The sequence below is a fragment of the Cibotium barometz genome, chromosome 19 (genome assembly GCF_041138505.1).
Source record: "Cibotium barometz isolate CiBa-2024 chromosome 19, ASM4113850v1, whole genome shotgun sequence".
Classification (NCBI taxonomy): Eukaryota; Viridiplantae; Streptophyta; class Polypodiopsida; order Cyatheales; family Cibotiaceae; genus Cibotium; species Cibotium barometz.
The window spans coordinates 9,484,816-9,495,668 of NC_141064.1; the positions used below are offsets into that span (position 1 = coordinate 9,484,816).

General features: G+C 42.0%; 1 protein-coding gene across 1 annotated transcript; it reads right to left on the reverse strand.

The window, feature by feature from the left end:
• Positions 1-4,486: 4,486 nt before the first annotated feature.
• Positions 4,487-10,272, reverse strand: LOC147628207 (uncharacterized protein At2g34160-like). Its single transcript, XM_086813260.1, has 5 exons — positions 10,041-10,272; positions 8,827-8,875; positions 8,257-8,319; positions 5,034-5,098; positions 4,487-4,754 (listed from the first exon to the last, which is right to left on the reverse strand). The coding sequence occupies exons 1-5, from the start codon at positions 10,167-10,169 to the stop codon at positions 4,659-4,661; spliced, it is 402 nt and encodes a 133-aa protein (XP_086669386.1). The 5' UTR covers positions 10,170-10,272; the 3' UTR covers positions 4,487-4,658.
• Positions 10,273-10,853: the final 581 nt, after the last annotated feature.

Consider the following 10,853-nt stretch of genomic DNA (forward strand, 5'->3'; position numbering starts at 1 on the left):
TAGTGGTCCATGAGCCCCCTTTTATACTTGAGCCCATGACCATTAGGGAAAACTTGGACTCAATTTTGGGCCTTTTAAGCCCTTGGGGATTCTAGGGAATATTCCATGAGGACCAATGAGGATGAGGCTTCCGTTTACGGAACTTTTGAGATTACTTTTTGGTGGGATGGCCATAACTTGAGCATATGAGCATATGAAGTCCAAATTTGTCGGAGGTCAGTGTGTTAGAATCCTCTCATTGAGATCTTTCCAATGATAAGTTACATGATATAGTTTTGAGGTACAAAAAGTAGAGTTATCCGCCGTAAAGCTCCCTTTTTTCAATAGAATGACGACTTCGCACTTATTAGAGGACCCAAAAATGAGTCCAAATTTCTCCTAATGCATGGTCCTAGACCTAATCTAAAGTTGTTGCTTCATTACAAACCATCCCCTCCTATAATGATTTCACCCTCGAAATCAAAGGGTGGTCATGCAAAAATCAAACATATACAAAAGGCTTTGTATGGAAGCCAAAAATCATAACATAAGCCATTGTCATGGAAGACCCAAATACCATACTATGAATAGTATGACACCCATGGTCAAATGGAAAGGATGAGGGCCTCCCATCGATGATGAAGCTAAGAAATCTCCCACATGAATCAAATGGCCAATGTCGAAAATCATCATAGGAGGCGAGGCTAAGTATGTATCCTCTCAAATGAAATGGAAAATGTAAATGACTATCATCTATGACAAAGATAGTCATGTGCTCTCCCATCAAAATTACATTTCAAATTGCACAAAGCACATCCAAAAGTGAATGCCCCAACTACATAAACCATCACCTCATGTCGGTATTATCCACAAGGTCCAAAGATACACACCTCATAGCTCATATCCGTATGAGCATAGGTGTGATCATGATAGTCCCATAGACTCTCCATAGGTATCACTCCCTTGGTGTCATCTTCTATGCAATGAGCATAGAATCTGCTAATATCCCTTGCATTAGGAGAATCTCCATATATATCACTAAAATATAAATCATCTCCAATAAGTGTGTGTGTGTGTGTAAGGCATCAATATAATGCACATAGATATGATCAACATAGACTAAATCCTTGCATACATCATCATCACCGCATGTGTAATCCCACCTAGTGTCCCAAGTGTGATCCTCAAATTTAACATAGGCACTATCCCCATCCGAATACTGGAATCTAATAAGGCATCCACACATGAAGTGGTCTCATAAAGCTCACAATTATAAACCTTCTAATCTGAACTCAGAAAAGCATCATAAGTTGGATTCACAAATGGAGGCCATGGACCACCTATCAATGCGTGACCAACACTATCCATAGGTGAATCTAAGGCACGGCTGTCCACACTAAACAATGCATGAGTAACACTAATTGATGCATGGGCAGCAGATATGTCCACCCTGAGCATCACACAAAGTAGATGCATAGTTGTCCAATCTCTCGTGAACATAGGCATCCATCTCTTTCACAAAGTCATCATACCCATGGATACAAAGATCAATAAAAGGTGTAGTTCAAGGGGATATCCCTCCTATGGCACATAGTATTTGTTCATCCTTCTCTCTCGTTCGATCGGCGCTGCTGCAGAAAACAAGCGTGTGTATGGCGCTGCAGAAAGCAATCGAGTAGGAGACTCTGGTGTAGGCATCTGCAGGTTTTTTCTCTTCTTCATCTTCTTCTCTCATCCTTTACATTTACTCCTCTGTGAGCCAGGCAAAGGCTCTGGCGAGAGCCAGCCCGGTATTTTAGGGCTTTGGTAAGGAAGCGCACATCGCCATAGCTCTGATAAGGGTTTCTGAAGCACTGATTTCTTCAAGTGATCAGGCGACTTAAGTTCCAGGTCAGGCTTTGATAGGGATTTACAGGAACGGCAGCGATGGAGGGTTTGTGCAGAGATTGGTTGCTTCTTCTTCTGTTGGCGATAGCGTCCAATGGCTCCTCTTTGCTGCCTCCGCAAATGGTGAAGCTTCTAGAAGCCGATGTGCCAGTACATCAGTCGCGTAGATCTGCGCCACACAAGTTGGCTCTACACCCATCTGCTTCTCATTTCTGGCCATCTGCCTAAATATACCTTCCTTTCTACATTTTATCTTCTTTTCAGGTGCAGTTAGGTTCTCCGCCAAAGTTATCCTTTTTACCGTTCTATCTGCATTTCATCCGTCTCTTTAGCATATTCTTGGAGTATGTAGATTAGATTCTCTGCTAATATTGCCACCGCTATCTGCTTCCTTTACGCCTGTTAAGCAGATTTCTAGTTTACTTAGGCTAGATTCTCTGCTGAAGCTGCCCTCTCTGTCTGCGTTACATCTCTCTACTTAGCAAAGTTCTTGGCTATGATTGTTCCATCTGACTGTATTTTTAGCTTCCTGCAGAGCTTTGGGGTGTTTCTTCTGCCTATCCTGGTCTATATTTCGGTTGCTGCTCTGTGGCTTGGAAGAAGGCAGTACTACTATCTACTGCTATAGAGGTATAAATGACACATGCCATAATGTTGTTTGGGCAAGGAATTGAGCCGATCTCAATCTTTTCCTACTTGGGTTGTCTGGGAGGGCACGCTTTTGACCAGGATGCACTGATTTCATGACTTGGCCAATGGGGAGGAAGAGCTGGACACTTGGATGCTGCTGCTTGAGTGGAGAGGTGTGGCCAAGGGGTGTGGACTCTGGAGCTGTGTGGAAAAGACAGTACTCTGGCTGTGTGGAAAAGATGGTACTAGAGTTCCATCACATTCAGTATTATGAACAATTGAACCATATACACTTAGCTCAAATTTGAGTACATAAAGCAACAATGGCACCAAGACGAGCGACCACATTTGTTTGAGGCTGAGGTTTAGCCTCTTGAAGCACAACTCATTTACTTGCATTTGTATTTTAAGTATAGATGTGAGGCTCTGACTTGTCCAAAGTGTTCAAGTTTGATACATGTGAGCTTCTCACCAAAGTGAGCTGCACAAGGCGGGCTCCCCGTTTGCCCAGCCTTAAGCCTTGCATACTTTACCTTTGTTTAAGACAAAAGACTTTGCAAGCCAAGTTCCAGTGCCCATGAAAAACTTTTTTCCTAGCCAGTGAGAAAAGGGACAAATTTAGAGTATCACCCGTTTTCCTTAATCAAAAACTTATGATTGGCCGGTTTTACAACTAACAATGTTAAATTTTCATCAGTTTTCCTCAAGACAATGTCAAAATTGAGCCAAGACTTTTTAATTTCACCCAATGAAAAATACAGTAAAGACCATTTTACTTCGAGCACTGATCAGTTCTAGAAATATGAATGACTGAATATGTACCTGAAATTGCAGGGTGTTTCACAATATTACATGTACTTCAATCTTGCATCCGGTCGGTTCCATTATGGTCAATGACACGTCAATGATACCCTAGTGGCATGCATACTGCATATCATCAGACCGCATTTTCAGAGAGGGGATTTTTAGCAGACAGCAATATGTCCACAGCCAACCGACCAAGAGCTGTTACTCTCCTTCACATTTGGAAAAATATGATAGCCATTCAGCAAATAACTCTTGATATCTCCTTTTAGAGGACAAATACATTTGTCTTAGAATTGTTGGTTTCTCGCTCTCTTTATAACCAAGAATTATCTACATCGGTCTTACATGATGGTGCTCATCATGCCGCCTCCTAGAACATGTGAAGGTGCTGATGCTTGCCAACTCTGATCCCAAAAATCGCTCCTACCCCTGCACCACAAATTTGTGCTCACTTATCTTTTTTCCTTTGACATGTAGCCAAAAACACTCTTATATTGACCAACTGTTGAGACGAGTAACCACTCTAATCTATTAGAGCTAACAAATCATTCTTCAACCTGTAACTGGCGTTTTTGTCTTGGAGGTCTTGCCTTTCATCCCTTGCGTAGCAAAATGATCCCAACCTACGTCTGCCCCCTAGCAATTTATCTTCAATCCCGTGCATTACAAGAGTTAGCTAACCTAGGTAGATTCCCCTCCCCGAACTAGATGGTGACGAATAGGGAGAAGTGCCTTTGGAGGTACACTTCCCCATAAAAAGGTGACAACCAGAGCCAACAGCCTTTTTTCATGGAGAAAGGTGCTAACCCAGGCACTTGCCAAATGTCAAGGGCTAGGAGCTCAATTTCTTATCAGCCAGGAATATTTTCTGGTACTACTCTTCAGCTGAAAGCAACATTCTCAATTGAAATTCGACAGGTTATGAAAGGCTCATAAGAATCTCAGAATCTGTACAACCATCTTAGCAGGTTTCTGAGTCAATTGCAGGTCACCTGTCTGGAATGGAGCAACCCATGTACCTTGACAAATCAGTGAATTATTCACTGATCCTTGGTGCCTTTCTGTCTCCATGGTCAGGAATTGTCAGAAGGCCCAAAGATTATCAATACAAGATCATACATAATATTTTCGGATTTGCAAATATTATTAGAATGGTATAGAAGAGATAAAACTGCTCCAAAGAAAACCTTGAAAAAGTTTTTGATTCTATGATTCTAAATGGTCTTATACAACATTCCCTTGCGAGGGGAAAGGGCTGCAGCAGAAAACATATCAAAAAGCTGCTGGCTACTACCATCGCTGCTTGCTTGTGACTGCAAAACAAGAAAACAAGTTATGATTCTTGTGCCTGCAGACTACTGCTCATACTGATCAGTTGTCCCGTTCTCCTCCTTGGCTGTGGTAGCCATAATCTCATCAAACTGCTCTGATTTCTTCAGAGTTATTTCCATCTGAAACAAATGCCACATGAAGAACTTTTTTTGGCTGACTACATCCTTGACTTAAACTATTATTGAAATAAAAATTGGCAAAGAGAGAAACACAAATAAAAGACAGAAACCATATATAAGGCTGGTTAACAGTGAGTGATCGTAAGTGGACTGTGGGGGCTCATCCAGGCCCCCCGCCATCAGGGATAGACGGGAAAGATATCTTGCCTGTCCAGCTCCAATCCCATCCCATGGGCAGGGAAGCCTCTGTAACCAGCCAAAGATGTACGCATGCCTTACCTTTGGTTTTTGCACTGTTCGACCACGTATCTCATCTCCTATGTCTATGGTTGACGTGTATATCTCTGCAAAATCCATAGGCTACTCATAAGAGTAATGAAATTAGACATCGGTGTGTTGAAAAACCCTATGTATCCGAGCACCTAATAGTGACAATACTCTGTGAATGAGCATTCAAAAACAAGGTGTGACATGCTTGCGGTAAGATCTTACTGACTTCACTTGATTTGAAAAAAAAAAAACCATGCAACTCTATTCCCTCACAAGAGCACGAGTTGTGTTCACACAACCTCAAGCCCACTTCCAAAAAGAAGCAAGTCTTAAAATCGTAAACACCACACCCTCATCCGTCTTCCAACCACAAATCCGCCACTCTTTACACCGGAATAAATCATCGCAAACCTTGCAAACATTTGCACACGCACAAGGGGCTAACCGTACAAGGGCCTTGACAAATGGCCATACAAGCAGCAGAGCATATTGATAGGCTCTTTTTTATAACCCAAAAGATCAGCCCAAAAGTGTAAAGATCACTCACCATAGGAAAAGCAAATTAACTTGTTAGTTTCACACACTTATTACTTATGAATACCCATCCAAGATAGCCAATCCTTTCCTTCCCAATTCGTATATGACTCTTAGGCGTCAAATCCCACACATGTCCATGCAAAGAAAACAATTCTACCATGGGAAAAGAAAATTAACTTAATATTTCATGGACTTATTATTTATGAATACCCACCCAAGATGGCCAATCCATTCCTTCCCACTTCGTGTATGACTCTTGGGCATTGAATCCTACACAGTGTCCATGCAAAGAAAACAATTCACAAGACATAACCTAGCTAAGGTGGATTATTAGTAAGACCATAGTTACTCGCTATTTATGACTAGTTGACAGAAATCACTATATAAGTGACTTATGGATTTATTATTGTTATTGTTGAGTTGTTGATAGTGGGTTTGAGCCTAGACCAGAGACTCCCACCATGGACTTGAAAGATGGGAGTGAGCCTTAGCGCTCAGGGGTGGTTTGCAGTCGTGAACCTACGGTTGGGAGGTGAGCTAGCCTGCCCCTTTCTTTTTTATTTTTGTGTTTAGGGAGATCTTTGAGGGATCTTACAAAAGAGCTCTTGAAAATGCACAACATAGATCTCCTATTTTACGAAGCCCATTCACAAGTTTCTCATCTATCTATTCATACCATCCACTATCCAAGGGAGACATCATCGTAGAGCCCACATATGGTAGTGTCCCTATTGTTGACATTCCTTGCAACTTCTAATCAATTGAAAAGCTTCTCCATCGAAGTAAAGATATCTGGTGTCTCCTGAAAAAAAGTCTGCATCCACCCACTTTACATCCGTAGTGGGATTATTCTTCAACTTCGCAAGAATTTTATGATCAAGCTTCTTGTCCTCAAGCCAATCCGGGAGCTGCTTGTAGCAGCAGGAACAACAAATCATAAGAACCTTGAGAAGCTGCTTGAAGTGCCGGCAAATCTTCCATAGACAACTAAAGTAATAACCAAACTCAAAGTAGCTTTCAGTACCAGATTCAATGGTTCCCTCGCCCCAATCATAGGTGATCATGATTTACGTGGAGCATCAAGGATGGCTCCCCCAACTACAATGGATAAAAGGCTTTCTGAAGTCCATAAAGCAAGAACAAAGTTACTATCGTACTACTTCATGCTTACCTCTCATGTTGTAAGGTAAATTACTCCCCTTACGTCAGCAAAGGTAATCATGAGGCTTCAGAATTAAAATGGTATCCAGTCATGGTAAACAGAAACCAAATGGAAATGGAAACGGAACATTTGAGGGGGCTGGGCTGAAACACGTAATTGCTGCATCTTCGAGAGTGATGCAAGCAAGGGGATGGGAGAACATGTAGAGAATAGAGGAAAAGAATTGCAAAAAAGGAGGGGAGAGAGAGAGAGAGAGAGAGAGAGAGAGAGAGAGAGAGAGATGGGGGAGAGAAAATGTCAGGCCACTGGTTAAGTGCAAGTGTTAACAGAAATAATTGACACAACGGAAGAATTAACAGAAACACAAGCACACACCAACACCAATAACCTACAAAAAGTACTACTATATTTCTACTACAAATAACAGCGCAAATGCTCCAGGTATAAAGCTTGTCAAATGACTCAATGGCCAAAAACTGAAGAGAGAATGTAATCTTGTAGTCAAGGCAAAATCATCCAGACAAGTTACAACCCCAAGTTGCATGAGAATCTGTCTCTCCAAACCCTGGCTGAAGATGGACGAGAGAACTTGCAGCTGAATTTTGGGGCTGAAATCTGCACCTCTTGTCTGCTTTAATAGGGGAAGAAGTGTCACATGCGTTCCCATTCAGGGATGCCCATGGACATGTCCTATAAGAGCAACCGCCTTCTGGGCAGGATCAGAGGCCATGTTTGGGCCAATGGGCTGCAGTTTTGGGCAACAAGATACTGGACATCAAGGCACCCAAGAAAAAATCATTATGGACAGTTTTGGATACACTGTAGCTGGTCATGCACACTTGGCACAGTTGGCCAACCGGCCAACCAGCCAACCAGCCCTTCAGCCACTATATAAGGCTTGAAGTTGTGCAGAGAAGAGGCCGAGATTTTTCTTCGTTTTGTGGATGGTTTATTGAGCTCCAAACACAAGTCGGGAACCAGCCACTTCAGTTCTAAGGGGATGGTTTATTCGCGCTCTAGAAAACACATCAAGCCTCCCACCGTTTGTCAGCAAGAGAAGACGACTGAGAGTGCCACGACAGGTGATACACCTCATCCAAGCCACCCACACCAGCTGCAGCAAGTACATCTCTGACATTGTCCAAGGTCGACGCCTTGATGAGCACAATGTTACAACCTTTCTTACCATTGCTAAAAACCTAGCAACTTCAGCAACCTATTCCCATCACTCCCCAGCCTACTCTGGTAGTAAGCAAATTTTTGCCGAACGTGTAACCCACTGGCATCATGACATAATGTACAAGGTGCCATGACACTTATTACACCCATGCCAGGTGTCCAGGGCAACTCCGGTCTGTGTCTAAATATGTACAAGTGTGTCATGGAACAAGCCCACGTCCAAGTACTAGTGGCAACCATTATGAGCAGGGAAGTGAGTATACACTTTTAGGGGCCATGGACAGCCTTGTACCCAAACTCAAAATTATGAAACTTGAGCTTTAAAACGAGAGATTACAAAGACATGTGACTTACTCTTCACAACAGCTAGCCCATTGTTCTTCAATATCTCCACCACCGTAACAACTGTTGAAATTGCTGCAAACAAGAAAACAATCAATTGCTTCTACAAAAAGTTCAGTAAATTAACAGAAAGCTCTCTCTCTCTCTCTCTCTCTCTCTCTCTCTCTCTCTCTCTGTGTGTGTGTGTGTGTCTGTGTCTGTGTCTGTGTCTGCATGCCTGTGTCTGTGTGTGTGTCTCTGTGTCTGTCTGTGTCTGTGTCTGTGTCTGTGTCTGTGTCTGTGCGCGCACCCCAGAAAGAAACAATACAAACAAATCGTATCTACATTTCCTTCATTCGTGCCCTTGTCATCATAGGGGTACATGCATACAAAGGGCATGCCAGTTCAGAACATGAAAAGAAGGCCGATCTGGGTTCATGTCAGCTGTCAGAGGCTACACCAGTTCAAATCTCAACAGAAAGTAGACGAAATCTCCCTCATCCATGCACATAACATCACAAGGGTCGACAACAGTGGCTTGGACGTAAGGCTGCATATATTAGAAAACTTGACAAGTGATTACAGAGCCATGAAGCAGCTTACCCATTCCTAACGCAGAGAGTTCTACTTCCTCATATTGTTGCATGAACCTCTGCAAGCACAAGAAGTCCTTTATTTTTGTTTCATAATAAAATATTCCTTTTATTAAGAAAAAAACAAAAACATAAAATTACATATTAACCCTTGTAATATCCATTCATCGTGCTAAAATTGTGAGTCTTGCAAGCAGAGATGCATGGATATGGCACACGTTCCTACTCTTCAGACACTCTACCTCTTTTCAACTCAAAAATCTCCAACTCTCATTGTAGTCACTTGTCTCACCTAGTGGCTTCCCAATTGAAACTCTTTTTACCCTTCAAACCATGCATGTAGAAGGTTGAAGCCCCACTTCTCATTTTGAACAAAGAAAGATTAAGTTGGCACATATTATTGGCATGGTCGAACGCACCATCGACCAAATGATGAGCAAAAAGAAAATTTCTTCTGTTTACATAAATGGAGAAGATTCCTTTCATCCCAACACGCGGAGATGGTGGGATGTCTCGAGCTCAATGTTCATTGTACCTGTGTCCAAACAAAACCCCATGGCAACTTATGGACATGTCGTGCTGGCCATCCTGTGCGTCTCAATGGTCAATGGCATAGCTCCCACACACTCATGAGGCAAGTGTTCTTCTATGGGCAAAGCATTATACACAAAAACCATCTTGCTTATCCCATAAAAGCTTCTATACCTTGCAAGACTTGGCCTTCATTTACTGATCTCATTTCCCACTCTGTTGGATGAAAATCCTTAACAGTGAAGCTAAGTATCTAACTAAAGGTGTGTTAACATAGCTTAATGCATGCGGAGGACCTATGAGTTCCATGCATGAGGCCTTTGAGTTCCATGTATGAGGAGGGGCCTTAGAGTTCCATGAGCTTGTTTTGCAAGCACATTCCAATACCTCTCTATAGATTTTCTAGGCTCCATGTAATAAATGACATGAATCATGCCATTTGCAACATGACATGACCATGTAACACATAATGTATCGCTTATGATCTCAACACGTGTATGTGTTATAATGTACATAGGGCTATATAACTGAAGAAGTGACTAAGTAGGCATAGACAAAAAAGTCCATAAAAATGCAGATGAGGAAGAAAAACCTAACTGATGATACTCGCACCAGACATTGAGACCCCCCTTTCTTTCTCTCTTTCTCTCTCTTTCTCTCTCTCTCTCTCTCTCTCGGCCTGAGGACTGATACCTTGGATAGGTTGACGTAGAAGAAGAGGGGCTTTTTGGTGTTGGACACTTGGATTTTGTTCTTCCTGGCGTTCTCTCCTGTCTCCTGCTGCAGCTGTTTCTCGCTCCCACCATTGCTAAGCTGCGCCATGTTTCTGTGCTCCTCACAGAGAGAGAGAGAGAGAGAGAGAGAGAGAGAGTGTGCACGCGCGCGCGTGTATGGGGCGATCTCTTTTAGGTTTATGGCACCCTGACCACAACAATCAGGGTTTATGGCCTACTTAAATAGATATAGTGATTTCTTAATTCAATTGAGTGCTACATTGGAAAAATTGTTCTAAGCCTATCAATTCGAAGCAATACACAAGCATGTATGAAATTAAAATTGAATGCTAAAATGTGACAAGAGAATCCTTGAGTCCCAGTACTCAAGTAATTTCATAAGTTACCTAACATTATCGTGTAATGAAATCAATGTGCACAATGCATGCTACATAATGCTCGCTTATCTCAAAGTATTGATAATTTCGATTGAAGATGTGCACCTTTCAAAAAATTATGCGTGCTCATGAGGTGATGTCCATGTAACGGCCATACGCTCTAATCACATAATGACAAAAAATGCTCCCAACAAACGCTTGCATAAAAAGAAGATGTATATTAAGGATGGTGTCAAGTAACATGTTGCATAAAAAGAAGATGTATATTAAGGATGGTGTCAAGTAACATGTAGTATCATCAACATACAAAGTAGTATTATCAACAACATACAAGAGGTAAGTGCTCTCTTACATGTACATAATGTATGGTTGTTGAGAGGTGGCACCTTAAAGTT

Bases quoted from the DNA above. Each gene is read 5' to 3' on its own strand.
- LOC147628207 (XM_086813260.1), bottom strand. From the start codon at position 10,169: ATGGCGCAGCTTAGCAATGGTGGGAGCGAGAAACAGCTGCAGCAGGAG. The intron at 5,099-8,256 runs GTAAGTCACATG...TGGATTTTGCAG, and splicing joins TGGGCTAGCTGTTGTGAAGA to AGATATACACGTCAACCATA. The intron at 4,755-5,033 runs GTAAGGCATGCG...CATTTGTTTCAG, and splicing joins GAACAGTGCAAAAACCAAAG to ATGGAAATAACTCTGAAGAA.